The sequence below is a fragment of the Artemia sp. Qi Xiang Cuo genome, chromosome 2 (assembly GCF_049724085.1).
Source record: "Artemia sp. Qi Xiang Cuo chromosome 2, ASM4972408v1, whole genome shotgun sequence".
Taxonomy (NCBI): Eukaryota; Metazoa; Arthropoda; class Branchiopoda; order Anostraca; family Artemiidae; genus Artemia; species Artemia sp. Qi Xiang Cuo.
Window position 1 is genome coordinate 69047537 of NC_142795.1, and position 15353 is coordinate 69062889.

At 34.1% G+C, this 15353-nt stretch overlaps 1 protein-coding gene across 3 annotated transcripts in view; it reads right to left on the minus strand.

The window, feature by feature from the left end:
* Positions 1–15353, minus strand: part of LOC148955545 (uncharacterized) — a 108372-nt gene that overhangs the window by 43987 nt on the left and 49032 nt on the right. For all 3 annotated transcript variants that reach the window (XM_089108240.1, XM_089108241.1, XM_089108242.1), the window contains exon 4: positions 2907–3123. In XM_089108240.1, the coding sequence (XP_088964366.1) occupies positions 2907–3123 (217 nt within the window). The remainder of the gene's footprint in view (positions 1–2906; positions 3124–15353) is intronic.

Here is a 15353-nt window from a genome sequence, read left to right on the forward strand (position 1 = left end):
TTATGAAACACAATAGCCAATTATTGAGGTTAGAACCAGGACAGGTGAGTGCAAGTTTATTTCAATTATGAACATCTACGGGCCTTCCTCAGTTCAGATTTTACCTTTTTTCACTTCTAATATTGATATAACCAGCAATTCCTTATACTAATGTATTACTGTTCCAGTTTAAACATCTTATTTGATTAGAAAACAAGAATTTTTTAAATTTACCGTTTTTCAAACGAGATTTAATTTTTGCTTGTTTTTAATTCGCATTGTTAGTTTCGCTGACTGAGCGTTAAAATCGTGTTTTACAGTCCGATGAACTATCCTTTGTCTGGTTCAGAACTGACTGGCATGATATCACAAGAAAAGAAAAAGAGCTTACATCTGACTAACCCATATTTCAAACTGATACGAAAAAACTAAAGTTGTGAGAAAACAATTCAGTTTTTCTAGTGGTCGAACCCCCCTCCTCCCCTCTAAAAAAGAGGGCAAAAAGTGGTATTATTTTTTTAAATACAACAAAAATAAACTTCAATGAAACATCCTTTTTAAACGTTGTTTCGAATAGTGAATATAAGTAACTTCAGGAAATTCAGCTCCCACTATAATAAAAAATCCATAATGTTAGCAACACCTTGCGGTCACCAAGTGGAAATAATTTTAACAAAATCATTTTTGTGGAATAAAATTTAATGTTTAAGTTTCATTTTCAATGATAGAGACAATTAATATCTATAATAGAGCAAACATAGCTTATGAAGTACTACAATGGTATATTATAAAAGCGTTATGACCTTGCAGGGTTATAATAACTAGGTACCGTACAATCCAAGTCAATGATACAACATTGAAATATCCAAACGGTTTTTTTTTTAAATGTCTTTGGTGAGTTATGTCACTTCTAAATTCGCGTTTGATGAATAAGCCTACAAGGAATTGAAATTTTATTTTTCAGTTTACTAATCAGTTAACGTTTTAACGCCATGTTTTCTTTTACCTAAAAGATGCGTAATTCTTATATAGTCGATTGTATTTGGCCAGAAATTATTTGAAAGATACTCATCAGAAAGCTAGGTACAGTGTGCGCTATTTTCGTTACATCTGTAGCAGTGGCGGATCCAAGGGGAACGAGGGGGGGGCGCACCCTCCTAACGTAGTCTAAAGTAGTGTAACTTACTTAATTAGTGCAAGTTTTTGTTAATGTAACGTGCTCTTAACGCAAGTTTATCGGATCAACCTATCCCCCCTCCCTAAAAAGAAGTCCTGGATCCGCCCTTGATCTGTAGCCTTACAGATGGCTAGATTTATAGCCAAATACATTATTTCCCAGTCATTTCCTCGGTTATAGCATATAAGTCTTCTCAAAATTTTATTTTGAATAATCACATTTTTTGTAATTACTATAAACTATTTATCTTAAATTCTAACTTTAAGTACTTTGCAGGATAAGAGCATTGCCTAGTTCATTTTCTTAAACTAAAAATAAAAATTATATAAGGTAACAGAACCCTTCTTTTAACTATAAAACGTGTTAATGGTATTCCTAAAAAGTAAACTGTTTTTGGTCATTGATTATTCAAAAGTTACCCATTCAAAACCTTGACACAGCCAACACTATTTTCGTTCAATTTATGTTCTACTAAATACTTTTCAAAGAGATTATTCCTCTGAATCATTCTTTTCTCAGTTACAGTATATATCTTTTCATAAAAAATTCTGAATATTTTTTAATAATAAAACGAAAGAAACGAGGTCATGCTTAGCCGATATGGTTCCAGGAGTTATTATTCTGAATAATTATATTTTTGTAATTACAATAAACTATATTTTATATAAAACTTATATGAATTTTATAAAAAAAAACAAATTATATTATGGAAACAAATTATATATTATATTTATTCATAGAAAAAAACTATATGGAAAACTTAAGTTTAGATATATAGTCAGTATACAAAGAATACTTGCTAGTTCAATTTCTTATTTTAAAAAAATAAACCATATAGCATGCATCTGATTTTTCTTACCATATAGCATGCATCTGATTTTTGCATCTGATAGTTTAATTAAATTCCTATCATAATCAACAGTTTTGATCCGCAATTCATTAAAATTATTGTTTTAAAAAGTCCTTGTAACAGCCTACACTGTTTTCGCTACCTCTATATCCCCATCACATGCATTTCAAAGATTTTTTCCCCAGAATCATTCTTTTCTCAATTACAGTATATATGTCTTTAATATCCTTTGCGAGGAAGAAATATTCATCGTATTTTTTGGTGAACCTTAACACTGAGCAAAAAGCAGGGGAAACAGTACCCAAGAAAGTGTGCCTTTAAAAAAACCGCGGAAAAAAAGACTTTTTTGGAAAATTAAGTTATTAGGACCCGTGCATTATGATAACAGCGTTGACTTCTCATACCTTTGTAACAGCAATAAATAAAGAAATACAAAATGAGTCGCTGCATCACCATTGTTTTGATTATTGTTTCTTTCTTCGTTTACAAAATGTCCTTTATTCATGGATTCTTCTCATGCTAAACTACTATTACTGCTGCTAACAACTCACCGCAGCACCAAGCCGCCTGATGCCAACACAGCTACGCACGCTCCTTCTCCATCCAAATCTATTCAAAGCCTCCCTTTTTACACCCTCCCACGAAGTTCCTATTTCCTTTAAATCTTTCTTTATGACGTCCTCCCACCCCAGACGAGGACGATCTGCTTTCCGTTTAGCCCTAGACGGTTGGCCTAAAAAACATCTTCGGCAATCTGTCATTCTTCATCTGCACAACGTGCCCTAGCCACCTCAACCTTTCTTTCATTATAGCCCTAGAGAGCGGTATTGAACCATATTTTTTGTACGGCCTATTGTTTGAAATACGGTCAGTCAGCCGGGTAAAAAGAAAAAAGCTAACATTTTCAGGTACACTGAACAGCACATTTGCATCCAATTTTGAGCCTTTGCATGTCAAACCAAGGAGGAAGCCTGCCCTGCATAGATTATTTTCACTGCCTTCTATCTTTGGCTCTGGAATAAGAGAGTTTCGCGAGAGGATACTAGTCCTACGATTAAGGTTGGTAGTTGATTTCGCCAGCTCCAAATATCGTCTCCGTTCGTCTACAAAATTTTTGCTAGAAAAGAAAAAAACAGAAATGAAGGATGAAAATATATAGGCTATATACTTGACAGGCAGTGGCGTAATTTCGTCAAAACCTGGGGGGGCAAAGTTGGAGCCAATTTTCCCGAGTCAGGTGAAAATTACAGTGAAAACTGAAAAACGATACATATATTACCATTAAGACAAAGATATACTAAAGAAAACTGACCTATTTCTCTGGATACTTGCATTATGCAGGCTTATTTAGTTTTGACAAGATTTGCTTTTCAAAGCAGTAGATCTGCCCCCTGATCAACTCTAGCCTCACTGACTACATGATCCATATATTACCATATAGACAAAGATATACTGAAGAAAACTGACATGTTTCTCTGGATACTTGAATTATGCAGGCTTATCTTAATTTTGACAAAATTTTTTGCAGAATCTAAATTCCAGCTGGGGAGGGGGGACTTAGGTTTTGGAGCAGGCAGTTGCCCCTGCCCCATAGCAAATCACGCCCCTGTTGACAAGAGGAATCCATTTAACAAAAAAGGGAGTGCAGTCACATTAGTATGACCAACTTTAATCAGACAGAGAAAAAAAATTAAACTCTATATAGTTTACTGGTCCATTGGCGCAGTTAAAAAATCGACTATAAGTTTTAAATATTACATCAAGTTCCATGCCGAGGAACTAGTCAGTTTCTCGACATTTATTAGGTTCTTCTCATTCAAGAGATGATCACCCAAATTGGAGAGAGCTCAGCCAATCTCTAGCGCTCTTTTTCCAGGCCGAAACCAATCGAAGGGCAATAAAGCTATGTCGATAGGGATCTCCACAACCCTCCATGTTATTTTTCTTTCTCTTCTCTTCTTTTCTTCTTTTTCTCTCTTCTTTTCTTCTTCTCTTTTTTAAATTTTATTCCTAATTTTAAGGGGTTACTCAAAGCAAGCGATAGCTTACGGGCAGGATTAATTGTTCTGCTGTATTGCTTTTTTTTGTTTTCTTTGTGTGTTTTGTTGTTGTTTGTTTTCTTGAATAAACCCCGTTATTAATTTGAAATTGAAAATTATTGGATCAAAATTTCAAGATAACTGTTGTAATCAGAACGGTCAAAAATTCCCAAAAATTACCTCCACAAGCAACATGATTCGTGCAGCTTCAGAGGAAGGGGATCAGAATCTGGATATACCCAATTCAGAACATAAACTTCATAGACATATTATAGTAATACATAAATTTCGGTCTATCAATTCTGAAACATTGGTCAAAGATTTTAAATAATTGGTCGGTTGCACAAATCAAAACAAGTTAAGCAATATTTTTGATATGATGTTGGATTTTCATCAAAGTTGGAAAGAGTTTTTGAAGACACTAATTCCAAGTATAAGGCTAAAACTACTATTTTAGTCACATACTTGCCTGCATCCCCAGAACTTTGATGAGACGAGTATATTTTGGAATAATGATTTAGCAGAAGATATTTTTACACGAAGAAAAAATTACATAAGACATAAAATTAGCAATATATAGAAAAACACATAATTATATGAAATTATTGTTTCAAGTTATCTGATTTGTATGTAACGGCAAAGTCTACGACAGCAAAGCTATGATAATATAATCAGTTGCACTTGTTAACCCAGGGTTGGAAGTTCTGGCTAGTTGTCGGGGAATCTTAGGTTCAACTCCCACGCCAGCAGTAGTTCTTTCAAGCCATTATTTTTGTTCATGCAACGTTTTGACCTAGACGATAGCAAACCCTAGGGCCCAAGTTTACACCTCCCTCCAGTTTCAAGATATTTAGACAAGTTCCTATCTTTAAATTTGTAATTGTTCAGCAATCATTTCGAGAATGGTCTGAAATGAGGTATGACCGTCCCAAACCAAAATGAATTAAGTAAAAAACAAAAATTCAAGTAATGTCGCTTCCTACTCAAGACTAATCAAAAATAATTTCAAGAATGGCTCTATAAGATTAAAATCTAATCAATATAGTATTTGACTTCAGCCAAAGTTGGCACTTAAAGGTTAATAAACATGTTGCTTACAAACCTGGAACTAATATTATAATCTAGGATTCCAAAATCAAAAGACGTTAAATACACATTCTAAAAATGGCGTTTGATTTTTTACTAAAGCTCGCGTTCAAGGACTGATGGACAAGCTGATTATAAATAAAAGGCTAAAATCGGAATCAAAGGTCAAAATTCAAAGCGCATCAAGTATATTTTTCACGGTAAAATTCTACTTTAGTTACTTTTGGCTATCTTGGAAAGGTGTTGGGTTAGGAAAATGAAACTTTCAGGGATGGATGTACATGCTAAGGTTTGTCCCGGGAAGGTACTTTGAAGTACCTACCTCCACTCATCCCCCCTCTATATAATGTTAAATTACTGCACATTACTAGTTGTTTTTAACTCATATTTCATCCTATATTACTATCATAAATATAAATCACTGCTTACCTTACACAACTTCTGCTTTTAACCTTGTTCATTAAAATATATTCCAAAATCCTATTGAAATCCTAAGCCATTTATTTTTCAACCCATGCCGACTTTCTTTATGGTATATGAAACCAGGTTTGTTGTGATGTCACACATGCTTTATCAGACACCCTTACCCTTAAGGGTAGCAGGCACATGCCAAACAACTCTGTTGATAAGACCATTTAAACTGTATTAATTAGGGAAAGAATTTGACAGGAGAGACCAGTAAAAATAACCTAATCGTTTTTAGAGGACAAATTATGTCATGGGAAGATGTTTTTGAAATTCCCCTTCCATCCAAACTTAAAATTTTCTAAAATTCTACTTTAGAAGCTTTTAAAACATTTCTAAAGTACTAAAAGATAGAGTGCTAAAAACATCTGAATCGTCTTCAGAGGACACGTTATATCACGGGAAGAGGTTTTTGAAATCACCCTTCCCCCCCAAACTCTAAATTTTTTAAAATTCTACTTTAGAAGCTTTTAAAATATTTCTAAAGTACTAAAAGATACAGTTCTAAAAACATCAGAATCGACTTCAGAGGACACATTATATCACAGGAAGAGGTTTTTGAAATCACCCTTCCCCCCAAACTCAAAATTTTCCAAAATTCTACTTTAGGAGCTTTTTAAATATTTCTAAAGCGCTAAGACATAGAGTGCTAAAAACATTAGACTCGACTTCAGAGGACACGTTATATCACGGGAGGAGGCTTTTAAAATCCCCCTTCCCCCAAACTCAAAATTTTCTAAAATTCTACTTTAGTGGCTTTTTAAATATTTCTAAAGCTCTAAAACATAGAGTGCTAAAAACATCGAAATCGACTTCAGAGGACACGTTATATCACGGGAAGAGGTTTTTAAAATCCTCCTTCCCCCCAAACTCAAAATTTTCAAAAATTCTACTTTAGAAGCTTTTAAAATATTTCTAAAGCACTAATAGATAGAGTGCTAAAAACATCAGAATCGACTTCAGAGGACACGTTATATCACGGGAAGAGGTTTTTCAAATCCCCTTCCCCCCAAACTCAAAATTTTCTAAAATTCTACTTTAGAAGCTTTTTAAATATTTCTAAAGTACTAACAGATACAGTGCTAAAAACATCAGAATCGACTTCAGAGGACACTTTATATCACGGGAAGAGGTTTTTAAAATCCCCCTTCCCCCAAACTCAAAATTTTCTAAAATTCTACTTTAGGAGCTTTTTAAATATTTCTAAAGCGCTAAAACATAGAGTGCTAAAAACATCAGAATCGACTTCAGAGGACACGTTATATCACGGGAAGAGGCTTTTAAAATCCCCCTTCCCCCAAACTAAAAATTTTCTAAAATTATACTTTAGAAGCTTTTTAAATATTTCTGAAGAACTAAAAGATAGAGCGCTACAAACATTAGAATCGACTTCAGAGGTAGTGGTATCTCACTAGAAGATGGTTTTAAAATCCCCCTTCCCCCCAAACTCAAAATTTTTAAAAAATATACTTTAGAAGCTTTTTAAATATTTATAAAGCACTAATAGATAGAGTGTTAAAAATATCAGAATTGACTTCAGAAGACACGGTATATGACGTGAAGAGGCTTTTTAAATCCCCCTTCCCCCCAACCTCTAAATTTTCTAAAATTCTACTTTAGAAGCTTTCTAAATATTTCTAAAGCGCTAAGACATAGAGCGCTACAAACTTTAGAATCAACTTTAGAGGAAAATTTATGTTACGGGAAGATGTTTTTTTATGTCATGGGAAGATGTTTTTCAAATACCCATTACTCATAGAAATTTTGACAAAACAACATTTTACCTTAATTTCAGTAATAAGTTTCTTTTTCTCTGGCTATAGTTTTGAAAATGCAATTTCAGTTATTTCAGCAGAATTTTAAGCCATATCAATGTTTTATTTCAAAAATTTAGGAAATGTATTTGCATATATTTAAAACCTTATAAGTTGGGATTGAGCAAAGTTTTGAAGCTGAAAACAATTTTGTTGTACTTCATTTAAACAGAAGATCTATTTTGCAAGGTTCCATTGCTATAACTCACAAATTTTTAAAGGTTATTCAAAGTTTTAGAAATCCCCCTTACCATTCATCCCATTCCCCCTTCATACTCTAAAATCTGGTTGATAATTTGAAATTTGAAAAGCCTTATTTTCCACGGGGGTATTTTTTTGGGAGGAGGGGGGATTTTCCATGAGGGTATTTCCCGTGGGGGGGGGGGGTATTTTCTGCGGGGAGGTATTTTCCGGGGGGATTTTCCAGCGGGTATTCGCCAAGAACCACAAATTTGATGGTATGAGTTTTATTAAAATCTTTTACTTTTAGGCGTTGTTTCCCCCGTTTACAAAACTCAGACAAATTTGTTAGACAGGCAATTTATCAACCAGATTTTAGAGTATTGTTCTGGTGCAGCACGTTGCAACAAAATGGTCAGCTTAGATTAGTATAAGCAGGGGCACTGCGAGCAGGTTGCTGACCACCACCCCCTCCCCCGCTATCAAATCTCCTTTCAACTAACCTTTGCACCCTCGAAAGAAAATTTTTATATAAGTTCCAACATTTTTTACATATTTTAAATCACGGATGTAAAAAAGAAAAGCAAAATTTTTCAACATTATAGGATTAAGCTATTTGAATGTTTTATGTGGTTACCCAACTCAAAATGTTAAGGGGTTTCCAAAAAAAATAATCAAAACGAATATAGATTATTCGGTACTTGTGCATTATAAATAACCCACCGCTATAGACTGTACAAGGAAACCAGACAAACTGGTATTTTTTAGAGAAATAGATCGCAAAGCGTGATTTCTTATTGCGTTTACAATATTTAAACTGTTGTTTTTTTGGGTTTAGCGAGGGGAAAAAGTACCTAGGCTAGGCTATGTATTTAATATAGCCTATGCTATGATTTTCCCCCCCCTCCCTCATGTTCCACGCTATATACAAACTTTGGATATATAATTTAAAATATTATTCAATTAATATTTTATTTCATTAGCATTAAAAAAAATTTAATTATATCGTTTTTAGCTTTTTTTTATGTATAATTCACAAGTACCAAATAATATATAGTCAGATATGTACTTCTTCCCCATCTCTCCCCCTCCCTATTGTCACTTTAAGAATGAATTGCAACATAAAGAATGAACCTTGATACAATAAAAAAATTTGAAAAAAACATTTGTCTATCGTTAAGTAAAAAATGGGTTAGATACCCCCATTTTGATTCTGATGTTTGTAGCCTCATGTCTTAGTGCTTTGAAATATTTAAATAACTTGAGTAAAATTTTGAGTTTGGGGGAAAGGGGATTTCTAAAACATCTTCCCATAACATAATTTGTCCCCTGAAGTCGATTCTGATATTTGTAGCGCTCTATCTATTAGTTCTTTTGAAATATTTAAAAAGCTTCTAAAGTAGAATTTTGGAAAATTTTGAGTTTGGGGGGAAGGGGGATTTCAAAAACATCTTCCCGTAACAATATTTGTCCTCTGAAGTCGATTCTGGTGTTTTTGCACTCTATCTATTAGTGCTTTAGAAATATTTTAAAAGCTTCTAAAGTAGAATTTTAGAAAATTTTGAGTTTGGGGGGGAAGGGGGATTTCTAAAACATCTCCCCATGAAATAATTTGTCCTCTGAAGATGATTCTGATGTTTGTAGCGCTTTATCTCTTAGCGCTTTAGATATAATTTAAAAAGCTCCTAAAGTAGAATTTTAGAAAATTTCGAGTTTGGGGGGAAGGGGGATTTTCAAAACCTCTTCCCATGATACACCGTGTCCTCTGAAGTCGATTCTGATGTTTTTAACACTCTATCTATTAGTGCTTTAGAAATATTTAAAAAAGCTTATAAAGTAAAATTTTGGAAAATTTTGAGTTAGGGGGGAAGGGGGATTTCAAAAACATCTTCCCATAATATAATTTGTCCTCTAAAGTAAATTCTGATGTTTGTAGCGCTTTAGATATATTTAAAAAAGCTTCTAAAGTAAAAATTTGGAAAATTTTGAGTTTGGGGGGAACGGGTATTTTAAAAACCTCTTCCCGTGATATAACGTGTCCTCTGAAGTCGATTCTGATGTTTGTAACGCTCTATGTCTTAGCGCTTTAGAAATATTTAAAAAGCTCCTAAAGTAGAATTTTAGAAAATTTTGAGTTTGGGGGGAAGGGGGATTTCAAAAACATCTTTCCATAACATAATTTGTCCTCTGAAGTCGATTCTTATGTTTTTAGCATTCTATCTATTAGTGCTTTAGAAATATTTTAAAAGCTTCTAAAGTAGAATTTTGGAAAATTTTGAGTTTGGGGGGAAGGAGGATTTTAAAAACCTCTTCCCGTGATATAACGTGTCCTCTGAAGTCGATTCTGATGTTTTTAGCACTCTGTTTTAGCGCTTTAGAAATATTAAAAAAGCTTCTTAAGTAGAATTTTAGAAAGTTTTGAGTTTGGGGGGAAGGGGGATTTTAAAAGCCTCTTCCCGTGATATAACGTGTCCTCTGAAGTCGATTCTGATGTTTTTAGCACTCTATGTCTTAGCGCTTTAGAAATATTTAAAAAGCTCCTAAAGTAGAATTTTAAGAAAAATTTGAGTTTGGGGGGAAGGGGGATTTTAAAAACCTCTTCCCGTGATATAACGTGTCCTCTGAAGTCGATTCTGATGTTTTTAGCACTGTATCTTTTAGAACTTTAGAAATATTTTAAAAGCTACTAAAGTAGAATTTAAGAAAATTTTGAGTTTGGGGGGAAGGGTGATTTTAAAAACCTCTTCCCATAACATAATTTTTCCTCTAAAGTTGACTCTGATGTTTGTAGCGCTCTATGTCTTAGCGCTTTAGAAATATTTAAAAAAAACTTTGAAAGTAAAATTTTGTAAAATTTTGAGTTTGGGGGAAGGGGGATTTCAAAAACATCTTCCCATAACATAATTTGTCCCCTGAAGTCGATTCCGATATTTGTAGCGCTCTATCCATTAGTGCTTTGGAAATATTTAAAAAGCTTCTAAAGTAGAATTTTAGAAAATTTTGTGTTTGGGGGGAAGGGGGATTTTAAAAGCCTCTTCCCATGATATACCGTGTCCTCTGAAGTCGATTCTGATGTTTTTAACACTCTATCTATTAGTGCTTTAGAAATATTTAAAAAAGCTTCTAAAGTAGAAATTTTGAAAATTTTGAGTATTGGGGGAAGGGGGATTTAAAAAACCTCTTCCCGTTATATAATGTGTCCTCTGAAGTCGATTCTGATGTTTTTAGCACTCTATCTACTAGTGCTTTATAAATATTTTAAAATCTACTAAAGTAGAATTTTAGAAAATTTTGAGTTTCGGGGGAAGGTTGATTTCAAAAACCTCTTCCCGTGATATAATATGTCCTCTGAAGTCGATTCTGATGTTTTTAGCACTCTATCTTTTAGTACTTTAGAAATATTTTAAAAGCTTCTAAAGTAGAATTTTAGAAAATTTTAAGTTTGGATGGAAGGGGAATTTCAAAAACATCTTCCCATGACATGATTTGTCCTCTAAAAAGGATTGGGTTATTTTTACTGGTCTCTCTTGTCAAATCCTTTCCCTAATTAATACAGTTTAAATGGTTTTATCAATAGAGTTGTTTAGCATGTGACTGCTACCCTGAAGGGTAAGGGTTTTTGATAAGGCAAGTGACATCACAACAAACCTGGTTTCATATACCATAAAGAAAGTCGGTATGGGTTTAAAAGTAAATGTTTTAGGAATTTCAATAGGATTTTGGAATATATTTTAATGAACATGGTTAAAAGCAGAAGTTGTGTAAGGTAAGCAGTGATTTATATTTATGATAGTAATATAGGATGACATATGAGTTAAAAACAACTAGTAATGTGCAGTAATTTACCCTTATATAGAGGGGGGATGAGTGGAGGTAGGTACTTCAAAGTACCTTCCCAGGACAAACCTTAGCATGTACATCCATCCCTGAAACTTTCATTTTCCTAACCCAACCCCTTTCCAAGATAGCCAAAAGTAACTAAAGTAGAATTTTACCTTTTTCACAAATAATGCTTGATTGTCACCAAAGTTTCTCCAGGAATCCAGGATTTATCAGGTCGTCAGAAGAAGCCACAACAAATATTTGGTCAAAACTCAAAAATGTTTTCTTGTGGAAAATCCTGATTTTTCGAGAGAAGTCAAACTCAACAATATGAAACCATTCGTGGTAACTAACTGTAAGTAAGGAGCGACCCGGCTCAATAGTAACTGAAACTCTAAGAAGCGGTATTTTGATACCAATAGATATATCAAAGGAATCGGATTATTATGCTGATTCCAAATATATAAGTTTCATTATGTTTCGTGTTACTTATCAAGGCTTCGAGCTTGAGAAAATTTACCCGACTTTCGAAAAAAAGGGGAAACACCCCCTAAAAGTCAGCGAATCGTAATAAAAATTACATAATCAGATTCAGCGTAGCAGAGAACCCTATAATGTTTTAGGGTAAATTCTACACTTGGGGAATTTGCCAGAATTCCTACACCACATTCTTCTTATGTCTTGCTTTCTCTTTGCCAATTCAATTTTACGCGTGGTTATGTTAAGGGAAATTGTCCAGGGTAAATTTTCACCGGATTTAATTGTCTAAAGAATACATCCGTGGGGAAAAGGAATTTTTCCGTGGAGGTGGACCCCGTTTTCCTGGTATTATTTAAAAAAAAAACGATCAGAAATTAAATAAAAAACAACTTTTTTCAGCTGAGAGTAAGGAGTAACATTAAAACTTAAAACGAACAGAAATTATTACATATATGAGCGGGGTTGCCTCCTCCTCAACACCTCGCTCTAAGGGGGCATTTTCAGACACTTGGGACGCGTTGTTTTTTTCTTCAAAATATTTTTGTTTTGCTTAAAAACGCATACGATATATCTATCACATTTCAAATTGCTGTCCCCAAGGATTTTGTATTAACTAGACTCCAAAGATCAGTAAATACACATTAAAAACCTTAGATCAGTTTGGCTTCGCATGGGTGGCATGCACATGCATAGACGTGTGCAGGATTTTTCTTTGGGGGGGGGGATAATAAATTTTGGGGGAGGACAGGGAATAATAATAGGAAGATAGATTTTGCTTGATAACGTGAATGAAAAATGCATAGAAATTCAAGAAATTTTGGGATTGGCCTGGGCCCGGATGCCCACTAGCGTACGTCCCTAGGTATATGGTCGCATTACAGCCAAAAACATTGAACTACATGTAGAATAGTACAGCCAAGTGGTTTTGCTACCCAAAAAGAAAGACCCATGGAGATTGCTAAGGTAACATTATTTGGTGCCTGCACTATTCTAAGGTCTTTGGTTATCCCCGGCTTTAAAAAAATTTGGGTTATACCCATCTCCGACAAAAGAGAAGAGCCTCTCAACTCACGGACCAGCAGTTTTGGCACACTAACATATGATCATAAAGGGCATTCCTTTTCTACTAAAAACCTCTCCGTATTTACTCAACCCGTAAGATTCTTATTTATTCAAATATGACAATTCTAGAGTTTATGAAAGACTGTTTTCAAATAAATTCGCTTCTATTCTTTTTCATTTTTCTTCCTGGAGGCTCTTTTGGAAGGCAGATATAATAGACTAGCCTACCTTAGTCCAGGAATTCCCATTCTTAGGAAGTTTTGCTATTACATTACGAAAACCATAATGAAAAAAAACATCAATAAAAATCCTACCGCAAAGCATAAATTTTGGCAAAAACTTTTCGATAAAACAAACGAGTAAAACTGCACTGATATGCTGTTTCCGGTGAGAAAACACTTATGCAAACTCAAATACAAATATATTTCACGCCCATTTGAACGTAACTAGTTTTGTTTTATTCTTTTTAGACTATGCGTAATTTTATTCGTGGGAGATTATAAAACCAGCTGACCAGCTCGAAAAATTACTTCAAAGAAATTTAAAAAGCCGCAAACGTTTACTCAGAAAATGCTAACGAACTTTAAACAGTTAGCTGAGGCATATTGGGCACAGAATGCCAGATAACACGTTAAAACTTCAGGAAACAGCAAACAACTCTATGAAGAGGTCGGGGAAGGGGGTCATCTCCCAAGTGACGAATGTGATTCTAATCATGGTTCTGGCAACAACAATTTTAAAAATTTCGTTTAATAATTAGCGTTTATCCAACAAAATACCATCTATGTTTATGGGACTGTTGGACTGACAATTTTCATGCTCCCCGCAAACATCATTTACAAATATTGGCTTATTATTGTAAAATTTAGGACCGGAAATACAGTATAATGCATTAGAGATGTAACATAAAATAACCCAATCCTTAAAGATAAATTAGGCCTAAATAAAAAAAACAAGTTTTTTTAACTGAAAGTAAGGAGCGACATTAAAACTTAAAACGAACAGAAATTATTCCGTATATGAAAGGGGCTGTCCCCTCCTCAACGCCTCGCTCTTTACGCTAAAGTTTTTTATTTTTTTAAAAAAAATAGAGTTTTGAGAAAGTCAAACTTTAGCGTAAAGAGCGAGGCGTTGAGGAGGGGACAGCCCCTTTCATATACGGAATAATTTCTGTTTGTTTTAAGTTTTAACGTCGCTCTTTACTTTCAGTTAAAAAAAAAAATTGTTTTTTTTAATTTATTTTTTGGACGTTTTTGAATAAATGCAGGCTTTGATCTTGGCTCACCGTACATGAATAACTAAAACAAAATTTTAATATTAATTTACTTTTATTTGGTTAAATGGCTTTCTCGAAACTTGTTTAATTTTTTTTACGAACGTTTTTATTAGTAATAAATATACGTAACTTACGAATTAACTTACGTAACGAACTTCTATATTCATATATTTTTAATACGTATATTAGGGGGTTAGCCCCCTAGTCAATACCTTGCTCTTTAAGCGAAAGTTCGAATTTTGTTCCAATTCTTTAAAACTGACCGCTTAATCACAAAGGCCGTTAATTAGAATAAACTGTTTTTATTAAAGTACAAAAAAATCTTTGTCTTAAAGAGTTAGGTATTGACTAGGGAGTGAGCCCAATCATATATGTAATATTTTCTGTTCGTTTAAAGTTTTGATGTTGCTGCTGTTGCAGTTGAAAAACTTGTTTTTTTATATTTAATTTCTGATCTTTTTTAAATAATACTGGGATGTCCGGCGTCCCCTTCATAGCAGTGTCCCTTCCCCATGAAAACTTCCTTCATGGAAAGATCCTCCTACATAACCCCGACCCCAGGCACGTACGCAGGAATTTGTTTCGGGAGGGGGGGGCAAATCCTTCAAACCCATTATTCTGTGAGAAAAATCAGAAAATTATGGTAAAATAAAAAAAAATCGTGAGATTTCGGGGGGGGGGGGGGAGGGGGCGGGCCCGGTTACTATTGACCCGGGTCCCAATAACCAATATGTTAACGTTGGGTAAAGTTCATAACTTTCAGCCCTCCTCCTGGGGGCTTCGAGGGATTAAGTCATCCTAAAAGACATAGTTATAATATTTACGACCATGCTGAACAAAATGACTATCTCAAAATTTTGATCGGGTGACTTTGGGAAAAGAATGAGCGTGGGAGGGGGCCTAGTTGCCCTCCATTTTTTGGTAACTCAAAAAGGGCACTAGAATTTGTAATTTACGTTCGAACGAGCCCTCTTACGATATTCTAGGACCACTGGGTCAATATGATCATCTCTAAAAAAAAAAAAAAAAAAAAAAAAAAAAAAAAAAAAAAAAATTTAAAACAAAACCCTGATATTTCCTTGGGAAAAAAATGAAAAATCTCTCATTTTTCCTTATAGGTATT